The following is a 27,347-nucleotide window of genomic DNA, read 5'->3' on the forward strand; positions in this document are numbered from 1 at the left end:
TTCCATTATTGTTGCTCTGGATTCAAGGGCCTTGCCAAAGGAAATGTGTTCCCTCTGAAGAGCATCAGCAGCTCAGCTCTAGTCTGTTTGCTTCCACTGCTCGGATCGCACGGGCTTGCTTATCGTCACTCAGACCCTTACAGAGTCCAAACCAGCCCTGGCAGCTCTTCTATCTCAAGGTCCTGCTTCCACCGGCTAACCAGAGCACAAAGAGCAAGAAAATACATGTTTAAGCTACTTTTTCAAGACATTTCAGACCAGGGCTGTGTTTATCAAGAGAGCCCAGCTCCTCCAGAGGTCCTCCTATAGCTTCTGCAGCAAGATTCAGTGCAAAGATGCTGCAGCGACTGCGAGGGTTTCCTCACGTTCCTAACACAGGGCGAATTCCCCCTTCCTTACACCGAGCGCTGCTTACACCGAAGGCTTTGAAACAAGATGGAGCCTGCCTGAAACAACGCCCTCCTTTTGGCTGCAGGGTACAGCATCTGGAGCTGGCGCCTCTGCTCGTCTGCCTCTGCCTTTGTTCTCGTGAGCCTGTCTCCCTGGATGCAAAGAGGAAGCTGTTGGTCACACTGCGCTGTCAGGAGCTCCAGCGTAAATCCAGCACAACCCCACTGGGCGAAGTAAAATTAGCCTGGATTTGCAAACTATAACTTTGGCTCTTTAGCTGAATTTAACGTGCTTAAAAAGTGGTTTGGAAATTGGTGAGAAACCAGGAGAGACCGCTCCAACTTTTCCTTCCAGAAAAGTTTTGATTTATTGAAATGCTCTAGTCATAAATACAGAACAAAGGAAGTGAATATATTACAGTGTCCTCATTGTGAAAGGGCAACGGCAGAGGCTTTGATAAACCAGCAGGCAGGTCATTATTTCAGCGCGCTGCCTGTCAGGACTTTTACCTATCGTACCTCTCCAAAAAGTTATTTAAAAAAAAAAAAAAAAAGAAACAACTTCCTTCCTCTGAGATTTATTAGGCTGTGAAGGAGAACCTCAAACAAGTGGTAGAATAATTTACCAAGGAAAGGTATGCTGGTGAGCTGCTCATTGTGTGGGGGCAACGGCCCAGACGACCTAATGGCCTTTTCCATTTCTAATGCCTATGATTACCACAGCTCTACCTCAGGATACTAAACAGAGCCATTTTCTTCCTTTCAGTGGCAGCAAAATGTCACTAATGGCCATGCTAAATCAGAGCAACTGATCCTTCTGCAGATGTGTTGTGCACTTAGCGAGACAGCTATAAATGATTCCACTTTGTTTAGATTTGCTATTTTCCGTTTCTGTAGTGCAAGTGCTCTGCACAAGAGGACTGCCAGCCCAGGGAAAGAAGTTCTGGTAGGAGATTAAGGATAACTAAGGAAATGGTTGCATGACCTATAAAGAGAGGATCATAAATATTGCAACAATAAAACCAATAGCTCTTTCAAAGTTTAAATAGCTTTTCTTTTCAAACACTTGAAGTAAATGCCCTTTTCCCAAGGTTGTCTAGCATCTGCACCTTGGGATTTCACACGGTTTCACCAAATATATTGTAATTTCTCAGGGAGCTAGCTTTTCCTTTTAATTATTTTTCTTTGTACAAGCGTCCTCTCCAGAGAAGTTGGAGCCCAGCTACCTGGAAGCACCTTACTGCTTTCTTTACTGCTGAAGTTTCAGAGAAGCCAGAGCATAATAAGATGAAACATCCCCTGCATTTCTTAGGCACAACACCCACCAAACAATGCAAGAAGAGGCAAGTACAAGTATGGTTCTGCCCTTTATCACCAAGCAGCAGCGCTTACGCTTTTTCTTACGTCCTAGGAGAAACCTCAGAAACAAGGGTCTGCCCACGTAAATACTCGAACTAAAAAAAATAAAATGTATTCTTCACAGTCCCAACTGTGCAAAACCCCAGACCTGGGCTGCTGCCGCTCCGCAGATAAAGACAACCGACATTCCTATCCCACGCGCCCTGTTGGCATGGCCTTTGTTTTCCCCTTGTGGTGTAGGATCCAGCTCTGAAGCAAACAATCTGCTCTTGAGGGCAGTTTTTTCTCCATACTCCATCCTACCCTTAGTCTGTAGCCAGCGGAGGGGAAGCACAGAGTGATGTGTTCCACAAGGACGCACACCTTGCAGGAGGTTCACCCCATAATCTCTTGTTCATTTAACTGTGATGTTTAGACCTTGGTTTGGGAGCACTCCTTTGGCACGATGCCTTCCACAGGACAGAGGGCAGAGAGCCTGGATGTTGGTGCTCCATCCTGAGCGTTGGTCTGACTGCAGAAAGTAACATCCTTTCTGGGACAGCCACTCCAGTTCGGCAGTCAGATAACCAGTGTTCATTCAGCCCATAGCAGGCATGTGCCAAAACCACCCCAAAACCCATACAAAATGTTACTTAGTCCACGCCCTACAAGTGCAATATAGTTCTCTCACTTGCACAATTGGAATAAAGCTCACTATTCAGTAGAAGCTTTTTACTTTAAATAAACTAAAAATGCAAAAGGCCCCAGAATACTTTGTCTCTGTGAGTATTGACCTTATCCTTGACCTGATGTCCCTGATCCTTCCCCATGCTACTTTATGCATTTGCTTAAAAATCAGCTCTTATTTTTATGTTCTAGGCTTCAGGCCCACTACAATGGCGACATTCCTCACTATTCAAACATTTTAGTTTGCTTCCGTGCTCCACCAGCTTTCCTGCACAAATTCTCTTGTTTGTGTTTTCCTGGTTATGTGCAATTTCACACATCCACTGTCCATAAAATCATGTCTTTCAGCATCTAGAAGTTGCCTGTTTCTGTCTCGGGTAGAAAGCAGCAGAAGGGCTTTTTTATGCTTACAGTTCTCCTACAAGGTGACACATCTAATATTTTAGAAAAAGAAAACAAAACCTGACAAGTCGGATGAAAAGGCAGGAGCTGATATCGCAACCAGGCAGACAGAAAAGGGAGAGAGAACCAGGATTAGAAGCATCTCCAAAACCTGAGACATTGGCAAATCATGTAATAAATTTAGGAAACAACAGCAACTCTGCCCTACGTTCCTGTGCAGATGCTTCTCAGCCACTCTCCCTTACTTCCCTACCTCGCTGAAAAAGCACAGCAGATTTGCCCACATCATGAACGAGACTGGGGTAGCTGAAATGCTGCATATTACACCGTGGGTTTCTGCACCCTCACTCCCCAAGTACACGCGCCCAGACTTGCAGCAAAGATCAGAAATAGGTGTTGTGAGAAGAGGTTGGTAAACATCTCCCAGGCTTGCTACATGTAAAGAGGTCTTACAGTTTCATCTACATCCATAGGTTTCTCTTCCAAGAGGGTTCCTTCTTTCAGCAGGCTGAGGACAGGGGACGTAAGGTCTAGGGACACAAAGAGGTCCTTTATTCCTTATTATATTATTATTAGAGCTGTACCCTGATTTTCAAAGAGCATAGACAAAACTGTCAAAAGATGAGGGAAGTGTAATAGCAAAATAGCAGCGAAGCACGGAGAAGAACACATTTATCTTGCTTTCTCGGAGAACCTCCCTAAAATAAGCACAGAGAAAGAAAAGGCACAAAGTGATGGCAGTGCTAATGCTCTAAAGAAAGACGATCAGATTCCACGGAGCCCTGACATAGCCTGTGAAATGAGCGTGGCTTAGACAGGCTCCTCTTAAACAGTAAGAAAGCAATTGCTATGTGGGCTTTAAACACGGAAAGAAAGGCAAAGATTATGTTTACTGCAAATACATTTTCATGTACCTTAATGCCCCAAAGTAAAATAGAGACTGGATTTATTCTGCAACATGGTCAGGAATTTTAAAAAAGGCTTTTGTATACACAAAGGGAGCACGGGAAGCAAGCTGGGGAGTTACTTAAATGTCAAGGATTGCACTGTACCAGGTAGAACCGAAATGTAGCAGAGGGACTCAGTTTCATAAATGAAATGTCATTACTGATGGGTACAAATTATATAGGAAAGATGGCGAGGGAAACAGAGATGGCACTTTGTCACATGCATTTACAGCTGCAGCAAGGCGCAGTTCAGCTGCTGAGAGAGTGGTAGTGAAAAATAAAACCAAAGAGAAACTGAAAAGGACATCTGCTGTAGCCTGCTTCAATGAATCTGAGTTTCTCTCAAGGTGCTCAGCGCCACAGGACGCTTGGGGGGGGGGGGGGGGGGGGGGGGATTTAGCTACCCACACATCTGTTAACAAGCACAGCCAAACAGACCAAAGATGTTCATCTGTTACACAAAACCTGCTCTAATCCAGACAGTACAGGTTCTTGACAAATAATCAGAAAAATCCTGACAATCCAGGAGCTGCCGTTGAGAAGTTGAAAGCGACACCAATGAACAAACTACCTGAACATAACATAGCAAAGAGTTTATTTGTTTGACTTAGAAAAGGTCTCTGGCATAAATCACTGGACACATGTACATTAAATATATAATTGCATACTAAGAGGAACCTAGAAGGCACACATTCAGCCAAGAAGCTCTTTCAGAACCATTCCCCATTTCATGTCAGAAAGAGCGAGTTGTGAGCCCCAGCTTGATTACTCTTTTTTCAAAACCCAAGAACTGGCCAGCACAGGTCCCGTGTTACGCCACACAGATCAGCAAATCTGGGCTGACATGCCCACGAGTAAAAATTGTCCAGGCTCAGGAAACAGACTCCAAAGAGAACTAATCTTGGTCTCCAAAATAGCAACAATTATCTCCCGTCTTTCCCACCTCCTTGGAAGGTTACTGACTTGGTTACATTAGTCCCAAGGGAGGGCTTCTTGGAAGAGACGAAATAATAGCTTATTTGTGCCTGCTATAGGTGCTGCTGTACCTTCAGCCTCCATTAGCAGACTTCCAATAAAATTCATAACCACTGCTCCTTGCCTGCCCGTCCCCCAGCTCCATCACCCACGTTTTATTTGGAGAGTGATAGAGATTCATTTTACAGGTCGCAGCCTCAGGATTCTGGCACTCATAAAGAACCACAATTAGCAAAACTAGCCAAAATAAATGCAGTCACCTCACCCGGACTCAGAGCTGTTGCCATAGGAGCAGCCAGATGGTCCAAGTTCAGCTGATCTTATCTGCAGGGAAGAACAAGTTCCACCAGAGTCTGAAACATCCACTCTGGAGCAGCAAGGTTGCACGCATCCCCAAAGAGTAATGCTGAGTTTAAGAAGCTGATTCACATCATGCAAGAAAGCAAGTTTGCTCTCTTAAATTAAGTAAATTAACAATGCGTAATAAGCCTAAGGAATTCTACTAGGCTCCGGAGTCAAGGCATGAGATTTGACTTCTGTGACTTCCAAATTAAAAAAAAAAAAGGGAAGGGAATTAAAAACAACTAATGAACGCTACCTTTTAGAAACTGGTGTGGCTACAATACAGAAGGTAAACTGATGAGAGACTCTCACTGGAAAGGAGATCCTGCTAGTTGACAAGGTTAAAGAAAAGCGCTTTCACATCTGTCATAGGAAAGGGAAAGTAAAGCATGTTACATCAGCAAGCACAGAATGAAGGGAAGGGCAAGTGAAATCAGCCTCTCGGATTATTTAAGGCACTCCACCCAAGATGAAGCAACAAAGACCTAAAACCAAAGAGATAGAGGTCTTCCTGGAAAACCTGACCATATACATCAACACAGTACTAATTAGTTAATTAACGTATTGCACAATTTTTAAAAAATAAATAAATACCCTGAAAGCTTGGGAGACCAAGGAAGCAGCAGATGACAATATTCCTACAAGAACAAAAAGCGGAACAACGTTGGTCTGATAAATTTATCTCTGGTCTCTGCTAGCAAAATGAAATAAATACTGGGAGAGATAAAAATCTCCTAAACATCTGGAGAATAACAGAAGCATGGCAAAAATCAAGCCATTTTAGGCAATCCTACACACATACAGTGAATAGCTTTTGGCACAGGTACTGTGCTCCTGAAGCCAACAGGATATCTCATGTATTAACTTACTTCTATGTCCAAGCGACGGTGTGATTTCCAACACTTCTTCTCTCCCATTACCAGGAAAAATGTTATAAAACACTGCTGATAATAGGAGCTGACAGACCTAGCTGTAAAACTACATTCTGTTCCCAGAAGGCTATATAGAAGTTATATAGAGTAGCAAGCATTTGACCCACTGAGTGAGGGGGAGTGCGTTTAACAGAGGGCATAATACATGTACCTTGGGGTTTTTGAGGTCTTGAAGACATTCAACAGGATAAAATCAGAGTAAAACAAACCTGTTTGCCATTTGAGTTAAATACACTTCCAGGAAAAGAAGGAAAATCAATCAATCAATCAATCAATGAGATTTTATCATCAACTACAGGCAGCTGCTTCAGTATAACAACTAATGCTGCAACCCAGCACCTGGAGGAGTCTTGGGAATGGGTTATTCTTTGTTGGTAGAGCAGCAGTTGGCTTTTCTTGTATTTGCAAGCTGAAACAAACTAAATGGTGTTTCTTAAACAAAAAAGAAAGAAAAACAAACTGGTGTTTTTCTGCTATCTGTATAGTTCTGGCAAGTAGGTATGTTAGTTTTCAGGTGTGTACTTATGATTGGGATTTATTTTTCTTAGGGCTTATTTATGACAGGAGAGTATGTAATTTGGATGGCAATAAAGCAGGGTGAAACATCAATCCACATACTGAAGAAACAAAAACAACCTGCTTCTCCACTTCGTTAGTGGGTAGAACTGGAAATGAGCCAGTGAACAAGAGGACAGAGGTGTCAAACAGGTCCCATATAATGAATAGCTACATACACCATGAACCTGTAGCTTGGAAAATAATGATGACTGAGGACATATATGATACAGGTCTGTAAAAAGTGGCGAGGAGGCGAGGAATAGGGGTGGTCATCACTGCATCTGACAGCGGAAGAATTAGGGTCACTCGATGAAATCATCAAACAAACCATTAAAACAGCCTGAAGACAGTTCTTTGTCATAACACACAATGAACTCAGGGTTCACTGCCACAGAACACTGCGAAGGCCAAAAGTACAAAAGGACTTTTAAAAGGGGACTAAGTGTATTCATTAAGGCCAGGTCCAGAAGGAACTGCCAGTTCAGAAAGTCCATAGACTGCTGGAACAGTGTCAGAGAAAGACCTCTGTATCTAAGCTTTATTTTTTATGCTTCCGTGATCACCTGTTACTGGCTGTCCTCAAGAGACAGGATAGCAGATTAGATGGCCTTTGGTCTGATTGCATGCAGCTCTTCTTATGGATCAAAGCCCTGGATTTTGGCACGTTTTAGAGTCTGGAAAGGTTAACTTCAAAAAAAAAAAAAAAAAAAGGAAAGGAAAGAGAAAAAGAAGCATTTGAAAAGCTTGTATGCTTGCCCTGCTTCTTCTTTTCAGCCTCAAAGATGTGCTCCTTAATCATACAGTTTCCATGAAGCATTGCTGACTTAGCAACAAACAGGATTTTATAACAGCCGTGGAAGGCTGCGTACCTACTCCCTGATCTGCCCACTCTCCTGTGTAAGGCATTTCTCTGACCCAGTCTCAGCTGCAGGTTAAACATCCCCCTATATCCCAGTAGATTATTGCCAAATCACTTTGTTCGACTGCTATATTTATGACACGAAACAAACGGTTAAGATACTAATCTGTTGGCCTCTTCTAGCTAAACCCCTCTCCCCTAACCACTCATTTCCCTGTGGATAAATGACAGCAGGAATCCACAGGAAGACTCCTTGAGGACAGAGGATTGCTCTGCTGTCTGTAAACATCACTGTTTCACCCAGAATTTGCCACTTGGATTGGACTTCGCCTGCCAGCCCGTCAGACCAACACATTTCTGCAATGCAGTAGAGTAAACAATGCAACACAGTGATTCTGAGTCTGTAGCTAGACAGACTGAAGTAGCAGCACAAGTAAGTCAGAAAATCTCCTCCATTTATCTGGACGCAGAGCGAGCTCTGAGACCCAGTCATCACAGTTGTTTTTATATATAAAATCTGTAGGCACACACACATATGGACTAATACATTCATCACTACCCCTCGTTTAAGGGACTGACCATTCAAAGTCTATGCTTCACCCGGTAAATGTGCTTTAACTGCAGGTGCCAGGTGCATCCAGGACCACGCAGCGGCTTGACGGACCACTGCGTGAGGGCATGGCTGGAGGTTCAACATCAATCAACAGGTTACTGTTCCAGATTGTTCAGTCTTCAGCTCTCTGGACAATCCTTCCCAATCAAGATAACACACAGGTAGATTGTTTGTTTTTATCGCTCATAGTGGAGTTTGGACCCGGGTTACCTGGAATGAAAAGAAGTTAAAAAAAAAAAAAGTTAATGCTAAGTAAATAAGATCTGGATAAAGTTTGGACTCACGCTTCAGTCCTTTCTCGTTATTTATTATACGCCTTGTGTAAGACCCACATTGCTCTGCACTCTCTTGGGATTTTATTTCCTACTTCTGTGAAATGAAGAGACACTAAAATAAGAGCAAATTCAGAGTACACTATAGAGAAAACCACTGGAGAAGTATTTCCAGGCTTTGGCCTGTACTCAGGCCAGCGTCAGCGGTATTCTTAGGTCCCAGCTGGCACTGAAAAGCAGGCTGGCCATGACTTAGGTGGGAGGTTTTCCAAGCAGCAACGGATGAAAACAAAAAAGAAAAGTCAGGTCATCTCATCCATCTGATCTCAACCCACATTCTCAACAGAGCTTTTCTTGTGTTTAGTTCTAAGCATCTCAAGTGGCCGTACTTCCACCATTTCCTTTGCAAGAGAAATCCGGAGGCCTCAGGGTCTTTTGGTTAAGTAGCCTAGTACGCTGCCCCCAATTTTTTGTTATTTATTTTGTTGCTCACTCAGTAGATTCCTTCTGCTCTCAGTATCTGTACTTTTGAATCCTTGTACTGCTGTGTGATCCCTTTCATGACAGCCAGATCCTGATCTGGGTGCCCCAGCGTACTTTTTTCAAGGCCTGTGCTATGAGGTGTTTGCATAGGCTTTTGCAAGTAAGGGAGCTCAGCGGTACTTTGGGCTCAGCAAGACTTACACGGGGGGCTGCCACGTGGCTTGTGGCCACTCTGAACAAGGGCAGACCCCACTCGTGTTTCTAGAGAAGGAAATTATGTGTACATCCCTCGTGCCAGTGGTCAGCATAGAGTGAAAACAGATGGAAAACTGCCGCCGGTCATGGTGACATGATGCTCAGCCTTGCTGATGTGAGGTAAAGTTCAGCCCAGGCACTGCCCCTGAACTGGGCTTCAAGTGGATTATTTTGCATGTCACTCTCTTGCTTGTGGATATTTGACCATCACTTTCCTCACCTGTAGCTGACGGTGAAGAGAGGAGCTCCTTTTCCTCCTCTTGACCTTCCTCCCCACCGCAGCTTCCCCATATCCACGTGGGAGGCTGCACTGCAGCCCACCCTCACTGCTGTGGCTGCTCTGTATGCTGCAGCCTCCTCTCCACGTCTCCCCACGGCATTTCATTCTGCCTGCTGTCCTCACTTTGACCTGTTCTGTATGTTACTACCGAGCATGATGTTATCCCTATCTCCTTGCTACCCCTCCCTGTCTGTATCACGTTCAAGACCTTCATGTTTACCTTCCAAAGCATCAGCGCTCCTCCTCTGCTTAGTCTCAACTTTCAATGCCTTTGTTCTTCTCACTCTTTCTACTCCTGTCTTCTGGTCTTTTTCTACAGATCCTGCTGCAGTTAGAGCAAACATTGCCCGTGCATGTACGCAGCAACACTTCCCTCCTTCTTTTTAAATAAAAATTCCATTTACCACCAGCCCACGACCCTACTTGGGCTGAAAAGCACTGCTGATAACTAAGCAGCTACTTCTGCAGTGCTGCAGTGTAAATCCCCTTTTTTGTTGCAAGAGGCACCCAAAAATGAGACACAAAATCTTGCTATTAAGTGTAACAATTCTGCAAACATCGCTCTGAGGAGTGAAGGCTGATGTGCAGAGACACCCGGGATAGCAGACCCTCCAAACAAGCCCACTTTGGCTGCTGCCTGCGGGGGAGGAAACAAAACAAAAAGGCAGTGCCTTCCAAAGGCATGCAGCTTTCAGACCCTTGCAGTATTTCCCAGAAACTGCACACAGACGTCAGTGTCTTTGCCGATCGCAGTCTGCCCAGCAGCAGCATAAAATTAACAACATTCTGGTCAGGTTCAGAGCTGCTGCTGCTGCCTTCCAAAGCCGGGGACAGTGAAATCCAAGAATTGTGTCAGTTTCATGATGTGGTTTAAGTAAGACAAAACACAACATCCATGCGGTGTGGTAGGACAACACCCCAGGATGTTTGTTTGGATGCTTGGTTTGAGACGTTACTACCTGGAGCCCTGGGATTTTCCAGGCTTCCCATCCTAACTTGTAGGTATCATTTTCCAGTACGTAAATACCCAGTCAGATTTTCAGAGACTGTTGCAAAACGCGCTTCCAGCGCTTCCCTCCCCAGTTCGTATTCTCTCCGTCACCATTTGCTCTTACAAGATTGAACCTGACCTTTAGCCTGCTTGAATAATGTCTTTCAATTACTCTGCAAGCGACTCGGGGTGTAGATCTGGTCTTTCTCTGCATTTGTAAGACGGGCTGTGTCTCTGTGGTACTACAGAATTACAGAATTAATAGTGACTTTGGAGGATGTGTGCACAGGCAGGCCCACAGGGCTTAAGTGTGCTGTTTAATCTTTACAAAAGGTAAGGGCAGCTATTTCAAACTGTGAAGCTCGGAATAATTGCATCCTAACCTGACTGCATACCAAGCACCTTCTCCCTCCTTCATTTCCACTTCCCACCTCCCTTCTGTCACTCAGAGTATCACAGCCATCAGTTTTTACTAGGCCTGCTCAAAGACAACTTAAACTTTTAGAGCTAGGTCAGTCCTACAGTTTCCCCAAGAACAAAGGGCCTCCTATTTTTGTCTTACAGCTGGAACTCTGTTCCATGCCCGTGTTCAAGAAGCTTTTATGAAACCCTAATGAAACATGTGCTGCTGATCAAGTAACAGCAGGATCCAACGTGTCGAGTCCTTTCTTCCTCCTTCTCATGAGTCTCATCTCTTTAACGTGCCCTCTGCCATCTCTGTTTCCGTGCTGCTTTGGGACCACTAGGCTAGAGAAGCTTTCTTTCAAGAGCAGCGATTCAACTCTCAAGGAGCACGCAGTGATCTTCCCCCAGCCTTTTGTCCCGGATGACCTAAGCCTGCTTACACCACGCTTCAAAAGCTGCGGAGTCTCCTGCTGTCACCACGAACTTTATGCTCAAGTAGCATAAAGCAAAACAAAAAATATTTGCCTGGACTCCTCGGAAAGGCTTATCAGGTCAGGATGAGCACAGCAGGAAGGCTACTGTGCCAGATCTGCTCCTGGCCCTCTGCTGCTTCCCTGCACTGCAAATTTGAGCCTGGAACCAGAAGGGGTATCCCAAATCCTCGGGTCTGTGTTCCCCTCTCTTGGGAAGTAGCAGTGACAAGACATAAAACCTGAACATAACGGCGTGATAGTGTCTTTATGGAAATGGTCCAGACCGAGCATCAGACCAGCTGGCATCAATCCACCGTGCTAAAAGGAGCAGGGACATCCCTGCCGCCCTGACCTGTGCGATGCCCAGGGGGGCTCAGTGCCCCACTGTCAGGGACATTAATCTCTTGTATGCCTTAATCTGGGTCGAGTTTTGCCGTGGCACTGTGGGAATGGCAGGCAGGCTGCTTCAGAGCAGCCACAAGCACAGGGAACCTCTGACGCTGAAGTGCTGACAAGTCAGACTTGACACAGTTCTCCACTTCTGTCACTAGAGGGTAGTGCAAGCCCTCAGGTCCATTCCTCCGGGAGGAAATGCCCATACATCTCCCTATAGGTCTTCAGGATTTTGTTTTTTCTGGCTCCGAAGAATGGGGCCCAACAGCACATATTGTCTGTGCTCGGTAGAATAATGTGATTTGGTGAGAGGATGAAGACCAAGATTTACTTCTGTCTCCCCAAATGTCAAACATCCAAAAACGGGTCTACTATAGTCTCAAATTAACCATCCAAGCCTTCTTTCAGTTCTTTCTCATGTTCATTTGGCATTTTTGAGTCTGTTCTTCATTTAGCCAGAAATATTTCTAAGAATCTAATCAATCCCTGCTTTTGACCTTCCCAACACCTTGCTTTTCTATTTTGTTCTCAGGAGAATGTCTTTTGATTTCATATCATGGCAGTCCCAGAGGATTTCAGTCTTTCTACTCCAGCATTTCGCATTCATCAGAGCACAGAATGGCCACCGGCCAGATAAGTTGAGAAGAAATTTTCCTCCCCTTAACTAGTTTATTTTCCTGCTGGTGCAGGATGTATTGACACCCAGCACAGTTCACTGAGAGAGGAGGACAACCAGGCTGAACAGTCAATAGATTTACTTCTATCTGACAAAACATCTAAACTGTTGGGATGTGAGCTACAAACACATAAATTAGGAGGAATCTTCAACCGAATGAAACCTTGGATGGGCTTTAAGCAAAAATACCAGCCGTGCCTTAGCAAAGAAAGGAAGGTTCAGATGTAGTGCTTCTCCACAGCTTCCATTTTCATGACCCTCTCTTCCATTTCAAATGGAGTTAGAGGAGCAAGCCGAAAAGCCTTCCACCCTCTTTTTCCCTCCTTGCTCCCTCACCTCAACACAAACATTTTCTCCCTTCTCCACCAGTAACCTTGTCACAGTAAACACAGCTGACTAAACCCAAACGATGAAAGGAGAGGTTACACTGGAAATCTGCCTGCATGCTGCTAACCACGACACTGAATGTCCTGCTACTGCTTATCAGGGCAGTGCTCTTCAAGAACTGCACGTGCAACTTGTTTTATACAGGGAGACATTCACCTTTTTCTCTGTCCCATGCCTGCTTGCTGGGAAGTATCAGAAAATATGAGAAGTACCAATCTTACAATAAGACTGCCATTAGATTGCCTTCAGATTTATGCTTCATTTGATACAACTTCTACTTCTCTTTGATTCTGCTCTTTTTACTGCAGAGGAAATATCAGGATCTACTTGCAGGTGCCTATGTTGAATACGTTTGCACCAATCAACCAAGCTCGGAACAAGGGACAGCCTAAGAGCACAGAAGCAGAACGTGATGGTAGGAGAGGTTTTACCTGAGATGCCGTCAGCGCTCTGAACACTGGCATGGCTGATGCTGAGCTGCTCATATTCCAGTTTCATGTTCCCAAGGTCTTCTCCTGAATGTCCTTCACTGGCAAAAGAATTTGCCTCAATGCTTGAGCCTGGAGATCGTTTGGCCCTGCGACTGAAAAGCCCACTGGAAAACCGTTTTCCTTGCTTTGAATTTGCCTGTGCATCTTCTTTCTTCACATCACGAATAGACTCTCTGGATTTGGATTTATTTTTCAGGTCCATGTGGAGTCGGGAGAACAGTTTCTGAGGGCTCCGATTCAGCTTGTTCAAGTTCTCCAGAGGTGGCTCAATTTCTGGGAGCTCTTGATCCAATGTGATTAAGTCATTCAGAAATTGATTTAATCGTTTCTTTGACTCACTCGTTTCTTCCTTTTCCATACTCCCCTGATTATCCTGCTTGTGTCGTGAAGCCCAGAGCATCATATCACCACGGGCTGCCCCTGCCACTAAGCCATATTTGGGGTTAATGATCTTCCGAGCCACGGTGGAAGAATGAAAGCCTGGCTTCCCAGTTCCCAGAAGGTGTGGATTAGTAATACCCAATTCCTTGTATAAATTAACTTCCTCTGAGATGGCATAGAGCTCACGAAACTCAACGTCAAACATCTCCACATGCTGTCCTGTCAAGACTAGCAGGATATTTCTGTCAATGTGAGATGAACTCCACGTGAAACTAAAAATAGGAAACAGAATGGAAATTAGATATTTGGGTGCATGCTTGACCCAGCCCACCCAACAATATCTGAAACACTGTGTAAGAATATGCAGCATTGTGCTGTTTGCCAAGACGCATCAGGATAGGTAGGTGAAGTTCATTATTATTGTTCTTTAGGCATGCAGTAAAGATCTGGAAGAAAAGGCACGAAAACTCTGAAGGACAACCTACCCTTTTAAAAAAGCAACATGGCATCAACAGGAGGAGTCTACAGACTGGAAACCTCTCCAAGGAGAGCAACCTACAGTGGTTAACGCAGCATGGCACAATCTCTAGCCCACTGAAACAGTCCACTAGCATGGGCATGTTCTGTTCTCCTGGGAGCAGCTTGTGCTCTATATTCCCTTCTGTCTTACCCCACCTCTTTTTCTACAGGTGCCAAACCAATTACAGAGACTGGAATAAGAAAAGGAATGACATGAGGAGACTCTCAAGCAAAGCTGCAAGCCATTCTTTACAGGAAGGATGTATGTCTGCCTTAAGCAAGAGCAACCCACCTGTATGATCCGGTGGCCACCTTTTCACCATCCACCATCAGGAATCGGGATGCCAGTGTGCCTCTGATCTTCCCTGCTGGCATGTAGAACCCAACTCCTGTCACAGAACGTATGCGGATGTTCTAGCAGGGAGGTTAAAAGACAAAATGTCACAATAAATAGGGCAGAGAATTAGATAATTGCCAGCTCCAAGTCTTAACACATCCCTCACATTATCTCACTATTGCTGGGGCTACAGCTCATCATTAGCCACCAGAAATCAGAAGGGCTGCAGAGAGGAAAGCACAGTGCTGAAAGCCCTGTTGTTATCACCTGTCAATACAAGTCACTCCCGTGCATCGTTTTATAGCCTTGTCCGATAGGTCAGCATCTTTGTAACCCTGCCTGCTGTCTTCAGCTATTCATCTGAGCCCACTGGCAAGACAATGCTCTCAAAATCAAATAATCCTCCATCTCCAGCCCTGTGCTGTAGCTCAGAAGGCCCAGCCCTGTTCAGGCAAATGAATCAGACGAAGCTCTGAGTCATATCTGCACTCTCTGAATCCCAATCCCTACTCCATGACACTCGTGAGCTCTTTTCCAGGCTATGTCAGCAGGACCAGAAAACAAAGGAATTTTGCAACACCTGTGCAGTCCCAAGGACACAGTTACTCAGAGGGTAATATATGACATAGGACTAAATTAGCCTCTTTTTGTGCTTCTGTTCTGAGCCCAACAACATACAGCTTGACAAAACTGGGCAAATCATAAGGCTAGACAAGTTAATTATTACAAAAGAGGCAATGGAACAGTCGCACTGTTCAAAACATAGATGTTTCCTGTGTGTTATAACAAAAGAACCCTGATCTATATCATTTTGCTAAGAATCCCAAAGAGTTTCAATGTCTTCCTATATTCCTCATTGTTCAATGGAGAGTGAAAAACTCAGAACTTTATTTTGAAAAAAAAAAAAAAAAAAAGGTGTATGGTAAGTGTCTCTGCTGGTGTCTCAGATGAGTGAAGAAGAATTTCTGGAGAAGAGGAAGGCAAAACTTTTGATAAAATTAACTGGAGGAAGTTGAATTAGTTGGAGGAAGGTTTTAACTCTCCCTGGACCTCCTGTCCCACTTAAGACCTTTGGGCATCAAACCTGCAAATAATGAAATAAAGTACTACTAAGGATAGAGAGAAAAACTACAGATTTAAGGTTACCTAATTTTCTACAACAGGCTCAGGTGTGCACAGAATGAAAGAACATATCTGCATGTTGGACTGGGTGTTATTCTGCTCAGATCAGTGCTGAACTCCATGGGTCCTGGCTGCTTGAGGCTGAATTGCCAAAAAGGTGTGTGTATATATATATATATATATATATACACACACATACATACTGACTAACATGAAAAAAGCCAACAAAACCCCAAAGCATTTATTGTCAGTATAAGTTTGGAGCAAATTATCTTGTCACTCTGACACACAAATTTAGATCATTTTCTTCATTCCACCATCTGTTTCTGTAAGAATTCTTTAACAATGAAAAGCTAAAAGGTATTGTGATCTGGAGTAATAAATCCAAGGTTAGGAGTCAGACAGTCCCAGGTGTAATCACAGCTCTGACTCTATTCCCTGTGATGTTCTGGGGAAGTCAATTCACCTTTGCTTCATTCTTCCCCCATCTGCAGAACAGGAGAATCAGGAGGATTTGGCTAGCACTAGCACAGCCTCAGATCCCACAAAGAGCTAAGTACTATTATTATGAATCTCACTGACAGCTTAAATATCGATAGGCTATAGAAATCAGCATGCAGGAATGAGTGATTAGAAGAATGTGGATTTCTTTCAAAAAACAGTTTTCTGAATATAAATCTTACCTTTTGAATCTGTTCCTATTTTCCTCAGTAAAACACAGCAGTGGCAGTACAAATTCTGACTAACAGTAACTGATGATACTACTATTTTGCATTCATCTACTGCTTGATCTGTCTGCAGTCCTGTGTGGGCATTAGCTAATTAATCCTCCCAACACCGCTGACAGTATTATCACCCTGTTTTAAAGACGAGGAACCTAAGAGACAAAAAAGATGAAGTGACTTGCCCAAGGCCTAGCTAGCAGTGAGTCATATGTGTGGGATGCTGAATGCAGGTTGGGTAGAACACGGGAGGAAGGGTACCCTTTCCAGTGCTTAGAATAACATTTGTAGATGGCTGGCTGGTCGCCTAAAGTCATTTTTTCTTCCCTTGCTGAGTAAAGTTGGATTTGGGATTTGCCAAATCATGGGATATTGACTGGAAGTGTCAAGAAGTATGCCTGGCCTTCAAATCAGCCAGCAGCTCTGCCACGTAACAATCCTTTCTGAATCAAGGACTATCAGCCTGCGTGAGCAGAAAGTTTCTTAGCGTGTAACAAGCATGGATTTTACTGTGTTTGTATGTTGTATCACCTTCTTTTGGTGGAAAGAAAGTAAATTTGAATTTCTGCAGTAACTGAGCCACACATAACACTTAGAAGGGCACAGAGGGGATAGAACCAAACAGCTGAACACATAAACCTCCTTGAACAAAGTAGGCACAGGAGTGCATAAACGCATCTTGTAATGCAGAAAACAAGCACAAAGTCATATAAACATCGAGTCACTTAACAGGTTATTTGTATAATGTTTTCTGCCTTGAAGGATCTTGGAGCATTTGAAGACTAATATATCAAGCTGTACGGAGAAGGAACAAGCCTGGGTTCATGTACTGAAGATTATACAACAACAAAAGCAGAGAGACAAATATAAATGAGGTGAGATTTCAGCCCTTTTCTTTGGGCACTAACGTTACTGTAGTAACAAAAATTTTGGCTAAAAGACCAGTTAGTTCTCCAGGTAGAAGAGACCCCTCCAAATCTGTATTCTTGCAGCAACCTGCTTAGGGTTAGTCATATCCTGGCTCATGGAGGCTGCAGTCTGTGTTGGATTTCCACGTTGCCTTTACACAGACTTACACCACTCCTCATTGCAAGCAGTGACTAACATCTCCCTGACAGCAACTTAATACAGACCGGTAATGCTCAAGCCTGACAGAGCATCCTAATACACTCAGCAAAGGAATCAGTCTTTCTTGCTTTATTGTGACATGCTTTTAAGCCTCACCCTGAACCCACAGAAAGTTAAATTAGACTCAGCTGAGAAAGTTGGTAATACATTCGTGTTGTGACTGACCTTAATTGTCCCTTGACAGACCCAAGCAGCAGCGCCCAGAAGTGGGGATTGAATAAGGTGAGATACAGAAGATGGACCCTAAAGGCAGGTGTTGCAAGTATTTTCACCAGGGAATCCTGGTGTCCCTTCCCTCTTAGAACAACAGCTGATATATATGTTGCAAAGCAGCAGAAGTCTTTATTTCCAGTTGGGATGAATGGCACGAGCGAGCTCTATAAACTGAAAGACTTAAATCAGATGAAGGACAGGCAACAAACCAAAGCAGTAGATCATACATGATGGTGGCATAACAGTCCCTTGCATTAACTGCTTTTTTTCAAAATACAGAGATCTCCTTTCTGCTGTCCCTGGGAAAATCAGATCCTTAAGTCAGTAGCATCTGTTGGGGTGGCTCCTGTCCTCTGCTTTCCTGTACTACTGCTTCATCTTAGCGCAGGGCTGAGGGGGAGGCACAGATGCCCATTTTTTCCCACTCAAAAATCCTCCATGGAGGTTCTACAGAAGGCAGTAAAAGGAAGAGAGATATAGGATTCACGTGGACAGGACCACAGTGACAGGAGATAAGGAATCTTTCTTTTTTATGGTCTGCAAGCTTCTCATTTCAGGTCATCAGACCTCCAGGTCAGAGAGATGGGTAGTAGCTGCTCATTGCTCATGTTAGATGGGGACAAAAAATCAGCCACAATCTGGAAGCCAACACCAGGCAATGTTGGGAGGGACTGGGCTTATCCTATGTGGTTGCCCTGAACAGTTTTAGAAAAGGTGATGAAATAGTAAAGCTTGCAGGTAGTCAAGTAGAATAGGAAGAAATGCAGCTAGCTATACCTGGCCCAGTAGTGCCATTACTGGGTATTACAAACAACAGCACTGCCTCACATCATGTTCAGATTCTTCTTTACTTGAGTTTGAATTGAATAAAGAAAGCTGGAGGGCAAAGACTTGAAGAACTGAAACAAAATTCCAAAGATTTCTTCGTTAGAAGCTTATAAGAATACCTGGAGTGAGAAAAGGAACTCCTTGCATGCTGGGGAAATGAAAATAGAAATTAATATGAAGGTGAACTTCCTGCAGATACCACATTCCCTAGATTTCCTTGGAGCTCTAGGTGAACTTGAATTCCCTGTCTTTGAGCAAAAGTGTCCGTCACTGATGGCTTGGTTAGCAGAAGCATGGGGAAGAGAATGCCTCTAAAAACCAGTGACAACACTCACCCTCAGGTCAATAAGAGGAGGACTTTTTGTGGGGCTATGAATTTTATCTCTCTGAGAACTTTGATTCATTCTGATCTCAGAAGAACACCCTTGTGTCAAACATAACAAAAGTCTGGCAAACCATGTCCTGCAGGCTCAAGAAGCAATATGACTCATACAAACAAGACATGCTCGTACTGACATCCCAGGATGAATGTGCAGATGGTTGAATTTAAATGCGTTTTTACTGATCTCTGGCCTTCAGACAAAAAATGAAATTTTCTCATTTCACGTTTGGAGTCAGTGAAGAGCTTCTTTTCTTTGTGAAGTACAGTCTTGCTACAGCAGTTTCCCTCCTGTGAGACTGTGGGTGGATCATGATACCTTGCCATCTCAAAAAGATACAATAGCCAAGAGTTTTGTGAAAACACCCATCACTCTATGTAGACAAAGGGCAAAATCCACTGTTAAAACAGTAAACCTCCCTGTATTAGGACTGTTGAGGTATTCACTCTGCACTGGATGAGAGAGAGATGCAAACAAAAGGGCAGGAATCATAGAGCAATCTGAGCATCTGGTGATGACAGAAGACAGAATAAGCATCCTGACCCTGCAGCAATGCCAGCCCATGGGAGTGTGTCATCTCTTTTTCTCTGGGATGAGAAGTTGCCTCAAAACCTTAAAGTTACCTCCCATATTGCTGCAACTTTCTGTGGAAAGGCCAGCCTGTAAATCTTGCAGAAGCATTCCAAAGGAAAGATGGGAAGAAGGGCAGGAAGGAAGAGTAGAGCACATAATTCCCTTTTCTGACAAACTGGGGCCCAATGTCAAAATATTTCATAAGAAAGCAAAGTGGTTACACAAAAAGAAAGTGGAAGGGGAGAATGTTCTCCTTGTAGCTGAAAATCTGTAGAAGAAACTCAGGCATCAAAGCAGATGTCAAGAGGAAGACATTGTAAAAAATAAATGGGTGAATGGTAAGAGTTACATGCACTGGAGTTTCTGGTTCTTCCTCAGCAATTCCAGTGGGAATTCAGTGTGGGACAAAATGATTCTGCCAGAGTAACACCAGAAGCCCAGCTTAATTTTTTGCTTTAAAGCTGGGTCTTCAGTGCTAAAAGTGCAGAGCCCCCAGACACATTAGATGATGAGGTGGATGAAGTCCCCAAGGGAAAGACCACATCCCTCTTGCAATTTCTTTCATATCCAAAGCCTGGTGTCAGGCTATATGATGATTTCTGCTATACTGACCCAAACTGCAGCACAGATACATCGAAGATAGCCTTGCAGAAAAACTTGACCAACCAGCTGCTCCTGGTCTTCTTGATGCTGACAGTCACCTTGACCCAGGATGGAAAACAACAGGAACCTGGGCAGGACACCGAGAGGCCACCTTCCCTGAGAGACAACTGACCCACTTTTCCCAACAGGAAGACTCTTCCCAGTCCTTCCACAGCACCACAGAAAGGAATAAACTGCATTGACCTTAACAAGATTAAAGAAAGGCTCCTTAGGTGTACTGGAAAAGGAATATAACAACCCTAAGCAGAGAATTTACACAACAGTATGAGATAGGTGGGAAAATGGGAAAAAGTGGAAGGACAACACCCTGTTGGTTGGAAATCTGCAGAAGAGTGAAAAATTAGATTAAAGAAGGATGTTAAAAAGTTCTTCCTCAGTGGAACTCCTTCAGCTCAGTCCGAGTCTGAAAGAAAAACACAGCAAGTGTTGGTGTGAGAGAAGGGAAATACAGAAGGGGCACAAGAGTTTTCTACTGCTTTTGATGGCATCAGTTTGAACTCTGCCTCCTTGGAAGGGGTGACCTTGTGATGCAAGGAGGCTGCTGCAGGACCTAGTCATTGCTGCAGCATGTCATTTTGATAATTGGTTTTGGAGTGTAAAGCGCGTGTAGATACTTATGGAGAAAGAGGTGTGGGGAAAAGCAGAAAGAGACCAAACACTTTTTAAACAGATAAGGCAGACAAACAGGAACTCACCTCTGCAATAGCATTGCAAGTTTTTCTAAAATGCCAGGGCACCCTATCCAGGGATGAAAATATGCAGTACTGAATCATTCCTTCACATGATGACACAGTGAGAAATGAAATGGAAAACAGGTACCAGAGCAAATGGAACTACTGCTGTGGTTTTACAGCTTTGTACCAAAGAGACTCGAGCCCAGGCCACAGAACACCCCTGAAGCTTGAAACAGGTCTGTTATAACGATGTCTGTGTCTTGCTTTCAGAGACACCAGAGGGAAGAAACTTCCATCTCTGTTTTGGAGAAAGATAAGAAAGCTGCTCAGCTGGATGTCTTTTTTTGATGAAGAAGTCCACAAACTCAGAGCAGAGTGGTAGTTCACAGGAGCATTGTTCAGACATATGCGAGTCATTTTCATCCACCTTTAAGACAGTTCTGCTTGAATGGTTAATATGAGCCTCTCTAACCTTCAGAGCTTTTTGATTTTTTTTTTTTATTATTTTTTAAAACTATTAATTGAGTGTTTATAGAAGATCTGCCCTTCCTCCAGGCACTTTTTTTTTTTTTTTTTAAAAACTGCTCAGCAGAACAATTGGATCACAAGAGGGGCGAGTCTTGCACCCTGTAGGTTGTTTCCAACCTAGCAACTTTTCCAGTATTTGGAACAAGTCTGTAGTAGCGACAGTGGCTAAAAGCCATTAAAACAGTAGGAAAAACAAAAGTAACTATAAACACACAAAGAATTTCAGTTTGTATGTAATGGAAGGAGATCCTACTGAAGTTGCTTCTGCCAGCCAAGCTAGGCTGACTACTCTGCTGTGGTGCAGGCACTATATGAAAACATACCCCAATATGGAACTGGGGAGCAGCTGTGCTCCCCAGTCCCTTATGTTCTCAGGCAAAGGAGGACTACAAGCTCACGCAGTCCCAGATTTCACAAAGTGTAAGCATACTATTACTATTTGTGTGAATCCCAGTATGCTCAAAGACCTGCTTTGAACACTAGAACTTGCACAAGAGACCAACAGGTATTTCCTCGGAAAAGTTTTCTCTCAAACAGGAATATTTACTTGGCAAGAGCCAAAAAAACAAACAAACAAAAAACAAAACAAACACATAGACCCCTGTCTCAGGTGAAAGGCAAATAATCCAACTCTTCCCTTTCTCTTTCCTTCTGTTTCAACAGGCCACTGTCTTATCCCCCTGTGTTTCATCAACCCCTGTCTAAGTTCTGTGATGTCACTTGTAGGGAGGAAAAGATTTGTCTGTCCAAGTCAGTTCCAAGATTCATTACAAGTCAGGAAGGCCACTGACCTACCGAAAATAATGGTTCAGCATTGAATATCTTACCCGGATCTGCAAGTCACTGAGGTCAAGGCATCTGCACATTTCCAGGAAGAGCTTCACACCATCCTCATCCAGAATTACATAGACTGGGATCCAGCGCTTATATGCTGCATCAACAATATCGCGGAAGATGTCCCGGTCTGTAAATACATCCATGGCCACTGCAATAATCTGGAAACAAGAAGACAGTAGACAGGAAACTAAATAAAATATTAAGAACTGATAGGGAAGCCCATCACACTGGTACAAAACAAAGGAGAGCACTGATACCAGAATATGGGGGAGGATATAAGAGAGACAACAGCACAGGAATGTACATGCCCAAGCACTTCCAATGATCTTGTAATTTTCCATCATGGTTCCCACTGCATTTTGGAAGGAACATAATAAATTGTCTTTGAGAGTTCACCTTCTTCTAGGGGAAAATGGCTTATTTCAGCAGCCTGAAGAACGCCAAAGCCAAATACCCAGTTTTATCTCTGTATTGTGAAACCCTCTTTGCCTCTATAAAGATCCACTTAAACATGAAAAAAGACTGAAAAAGAAGAGCGAAAAACACAGCACTAACACTTTTCAGAAGGTGAGTAATGGAAGAATGAATGTGCAGAGGAATCAGGGCATGACTCCTCAGCCATGGGGTGCATAGTGCAGACAAGAAGAATTTTATTTTCCTTTTTCACAAACTCCCTGTGAGAACTCTGCTCTCAGGGCTGGCTTCACGAAGAACGTCTCATGGAGCTCAAACATAAACATCTCATACTTGTCAAAAAGTGACTGAAATGCACATTCAAGATTTGGAGGAAAAATGACCGTTCCCTTCTCTTCACATGTATATTTTTCTGGTGTAAAACTAATCCCTCTTTCCAGACACAGATATTATACAAAAGCAAAGGGTTGCACTGACATCACTGACAAGCCTGAACATTCATAGGATGAGTAACAACAAAAACAAGACTTTTGTGGGCAACTTTTATGCTGATCTTACACGTTTTGTCTCTCTCACTTTCTGTATCCTTTACACCACTTGAATTATCAATTCATTTTTCTTCCTGAAGGAGTTATTCTCCCCAGCATTTCACAGGCTATGAATGAAGGAAGCTGTGGTTCTCCCAGTCCCACTACGAACCATCAACTTGGCAGGTCAGAGCTCTCCTACTGACAGTAAGTTGGGAATAGAGATGCCAAAATCCTAGCTCCCCAGGTGCTGGGGTCACAGCGACAAGCCAGGCTGTGCTGGGGAGAGCATGTACAGGTGTGAATGGAGCTGGGGACTGCATCCAACTGTAGAGTTTTCTTCAGTTGATGTTTGGAGGACATACAGCTGTAGTTGCAGCAGCACCCTATAGAAACAGGAATAATACTTGCCAGACACCTCCTTCCTTTGAAAATGCCCTTGAGCAAAATGGCTATGGGAAAATGATGCCACAGTAAATGTCCCCTGTTTTTGTTGAGTCTGCTTGCACGGCCAACAACAACCAACACCTCTGCTCTCTCAGGCTTCTTCTGTCAGCAGTGCTTACAGGAGCTGTTCTTGATTAGAAAAGAAAAAATGAGCTGACACTGTGTTTATGCCCATCATTAACATGTACGTTCCTGATAAAGGTGAGCGATGGTGGAGGTCCATTATAAGCTAATTGTAAGGCCCTCAACAACTCCTGGTAGGCAGAAGAACTGGATTTCAGGTCCCACGTTGGTCGTCACTTTCTAGCTCAAAGGAGTGGGATGCAGGAAATGTCAGCCCTGAAAAACAGCGAACTTGTGCCACTTTATTCCTGAACAACTTCATATGCAGACACGTTATTAAAGGCATGAAGTTTTCATGCATTAATTGAGGCATGCTATGCTTTCTTTCCCCTCCACACACTCTGATATGGATGTTGTTACTAAGCAGCAAGAATGCTAGATAATATTCATTTGAAGTAAGAACATCCACGTAGGGAACTGATGAAGAATAGATAGAAGTGTGACTGTGTTTTCTTTCCATCCTCTTTATTTGCAAGGAGTCCAATTTGAAATTGCAAGAAAGCCCAAGAAATTGCAGCACACACTGGACTGACCACTAATTGTTACTAGGTCACTTCAGGCTTCTTTGCAATACTATGGACTAAATCCATGAAAACTGCAGCCCTGTATGAAAAAAATGATGAACTGCCTTGCAGATGGCAATTCCAAGATAGAAAACTGTAAGAGAAGCAACCCCAGGGTTGTTTTTTGTCTTCCCAAACCCCTGTCACTGCTGGTGATCTGTCAAGATAACCTAGGAGCATTTCCAAATGCAGCAAGTCAGAGCTTGAGTATCTAACCCCTCTGCAAGTGTTTTTTTTTTTTTACCATTCCTTTTTCTAGCCTATGGATAATAGCACTACTTATCTATAGGACCCATAGGTGTGCCTTGCTCTTCCTAGGTATTTACAGATTGGCAAGTTAATGCTTGTCAATCTCATTGCGGCAAGGTAGCTTAATTACTGTATGTTTGTAAAACACTGATGATAAGCCACCCACAGACGTGTCAAATATTACCAGTATCTATGTAGGACCACCACCAACAACCCCCCCCCCCAAAAAAAAAAACAAAAAAAACCACACCCAAAACACCCCCCCAAAAAAATTAAAAAACAAACACATACACAGCAACCCCACTCTTATCTGCTGAATGAAAAGCTGCTACCTGGAAATTTTATTCTCCAGGGCCAGCTCAACTGAACACAATAGGCAGTTATCTAAGAAAAAGACCATTAAAACGTAAACGGCTGTTAAACATGAAACTACCTTTGGGCTGGGAGGGGCACAGTTCCGTCCAGTCAGTGAAAAAAATCTACAAAGAAATTAATTACTTCTAGTTGCCAGGCCCAGCTATCAAAAAGAGCAAAGTTTCCCAGTCATCTGCCTCTACACAATTTGTAGAGGCATTTGCAGCAGCGCAAAGAGGATATGAAGTTGCAGCAAATCAGACCGTGAGCATTTTACAGCTTCAGCTTCTTCTGTATGACTGAGCACACCAGTTGTTGAACAAGATCACGGGGTGTGCACCTATTTCTGCAAAGTTTTCTGTGTTTCCCAGCAGATTTGGTTTTAACAAGTCTCTGCAAAGACTGTGCGTGCAGTGTGCACTTGGAAGGGGGGGGGGGGGGGGGGAGAGACCGCTGAATTAGCAAGCAGAAAAAACAGAAAGCAGCAAAACTACGAGCAGGAATAAGTGGCTTATGATGAATATCCCAAGCTGGAAGGGACCCACATGGATCACCGAGCCCAACTCCTGGCTCCACACAGGACCACCCAAACCTCAGACCATGTGTCTGAGAGTGTTGTCCAAACACTTCTTTAACTCTGTCAGGCTCGGTGCCCTGACCACTGCCCTGGGGAGCCTGTTCCAGCGCTCTTGGAGCGTCACGGCTGGTTTGTTTTCTTGCCAGAGGTGCACTGTCACCACTAACAGTCCTTTCCAGCCCAAGATAAATAAGAGGAGCAGCCACATATTGTCTGGACTCTGGCTGCCTCGCACTCAAGGTTGGATTGGCTGGAGACCGCAAGAAAGTAAATAACCCCAAACAAACTGGCTGCCCTGTCTTTAACTGGGGTTACCTGCACGTACAGGAGGGGTGGCTGGAGCAGCACCGTGACCTGCCTTCCCCCTGCCCCGAGCCAGCTCATCAGGCTGGGGCACATAAACCAACCACGGCTACAAAGCCCCGATGCAGGCAGGGGGGGTTAACCCCATCCTGGATATCAACTCTGGCAAACCACAACGTGACCGGCAAGGAACCGCATGGAAAGCCCTGCCTGGTGTGGACACCACCAGGATGGGGGGCCACCGTGCTTGGCCATCGAGCACCACTTGGTGGTGGTGGTGGTGGTGGTCTCCTTCCACCCCAGGTGCCCCCAGCCCAGGCGTGAAGGCAGGGTGGCTGCTGGCATACTGGGGCGGCCAGTCCCTACCTTCTGTGCCTGCTGGATCATGTCCCGCACCACCTCCTTCACGTGGGGCGCGTTCTCCTCTTTGCGGGGATGCGTGAAGAGAGTCACCCGGCTGATACCCCGGTAGAAGGTTTTGTCGGTCCAGCCCAGGTCCAGCGGGGGCACCTCCGTGTCCGAGCAGTCGGGCCAGTAGGCCAGCGAGAGGGCTTCGCCACCGGGACCCCGCAACACCTTGCCGCTGTCCCGGGGGTCATCGTAGCCCCGCCAGCCACCCCGCAGCGCCTGCAGCTCCCGGCTGGAGAGGAAGTCGCGCAGCTGCTCCTTCCTCAGGTTTTCCTTGTAGGCCCCCTCGCCTCGGGTCACCAGCACCTCCAGTGCCCGGCGTTGCTCCTCGCTGTAGTAGAAGCGGGCTTGGGCCTCCGTCACCTTCTCGTTGACGTGCGCATCGTCCAGCAGGACCACCTGGGACTCCGCCATGCTGCCGGCACCCGCAGCGCCGGCCGGCTGGGAGGCTGTGGAAGGAGCGAAAGGCAGGCCCAGCACCGCCTCACCTGGCCTGCCCGAGCCCGCCCCGACAGGTGGAGCAGCCGCACCGCCCCGCGCCAGCCCCTCACGCTCCTCAGGCTGGCTGGGGACATGGCTGTCCCCTCCGTCACACTTGTGGCCCAAGCCCCAGGGGGACAGAGGTGGTCGTACCCTGGCACGGTAGGGTCAGGGGGGCCTGACTGCCTCAAGCGAGGAGAGTCAGGCTGCTGGCATATCTCTACAGTGTGGAGGCATGCGAGTGCAAAAATCTGTTTAAAAGATTCGTATTTTTCTCCTTCCTCTTTCCTTTTGAAGGTGGTGACTGCATTCACAGGGAATAAGGGGACGCAGGCAGAGCGTGACGGTGGCCGCAAGTCAGGGTCTGTCTGCCTCAGCTGGCTGCTAGCTGGGGCTTTTCAAACCCACCAAAAGAGCAGCAAAAACAGCTCAGCGACACCCAAAAAAAACAGCCAAAAAGCAGGAGGTGGGTGCCCTGTTTACAGACAGGAAGATGACAGAGCGATTCGCCCGAGGCTGCCCAGCAGGCTGGTGTCAGAGCTGGAAATAAAACTGCACTGCTGTGGCTGGGAGCGTGAATAAATACCCCCGGCTTCACGCACGCACGTGTCCCAGCTGAGAGACTGAGAGACTGGGGGCTGTTACGTTAAATGATGCTTTTTGCGTGGTGTGTGATAGTAGCTAGGGGCCCTCATCAAGATTCAGGCCCCATTGTAGTTTGCAGTGCACGCACAAGGGATTAAAAGCAGCTCTTCCCCCTTGCAGCCCTGGGACAGAGCTGGCAGAGATGAGCGAGGAAATGGGGATAAAGGCAAGGCAGTGGTGAAATACAAACATTCGGAGGCATTT

At 44.9% G+C, this 27,347-nt stretch overlaps 1 protein-coding gene across 1 annotated transcript; it reads right to left on the reverse strand.

Annotated features, from left to right (window-relative positions):
• Positions 1–734: 734 nt before the first annotated feature.
• On the reverse strand, positions 735–26,528 carry FAM83F (family with sequence similarity 83 member F). Its single transcript, XM_021278794.4, has 5 exons — positions 25,977–26,528; positions 22,044–22,211; positions 14,341–14,462; positions 13,089–13,801; positions 735–8,252 (listed from the first exon to the last, which is right to left on the reverse strand). Exons 1-5 carry the CDS (start codon positions 26,430–26,432, stop codon positions 8,188–8,190), a joined length of 1,524 nt encoding a protein of 507 aa, XP_021134469.2. The 5' UTR covers positions 26,433–26,528; the 3' UTR covers positions 735–8,187.
• Between the last annotated feature and the right edge of the window lie 819 nt (positions 26,529–27,347).

The sequence above is a fragment of the Anas platyrhynchos genome, chromosome 1 (genome assembly GCF_047663525.1).
Source record: "Anas platyrhynchos isolate ZD024472 breed Pekin duck chromosome 1, IASCAAS_PekinDuck_T2T, whole genome shotgun sequence".
Lineage (NCBI taxonomy): Eukaryota > Metazoa > Chordata > Aves > Anseriformes > Anatidae > Anas > Anas platyrhynchos.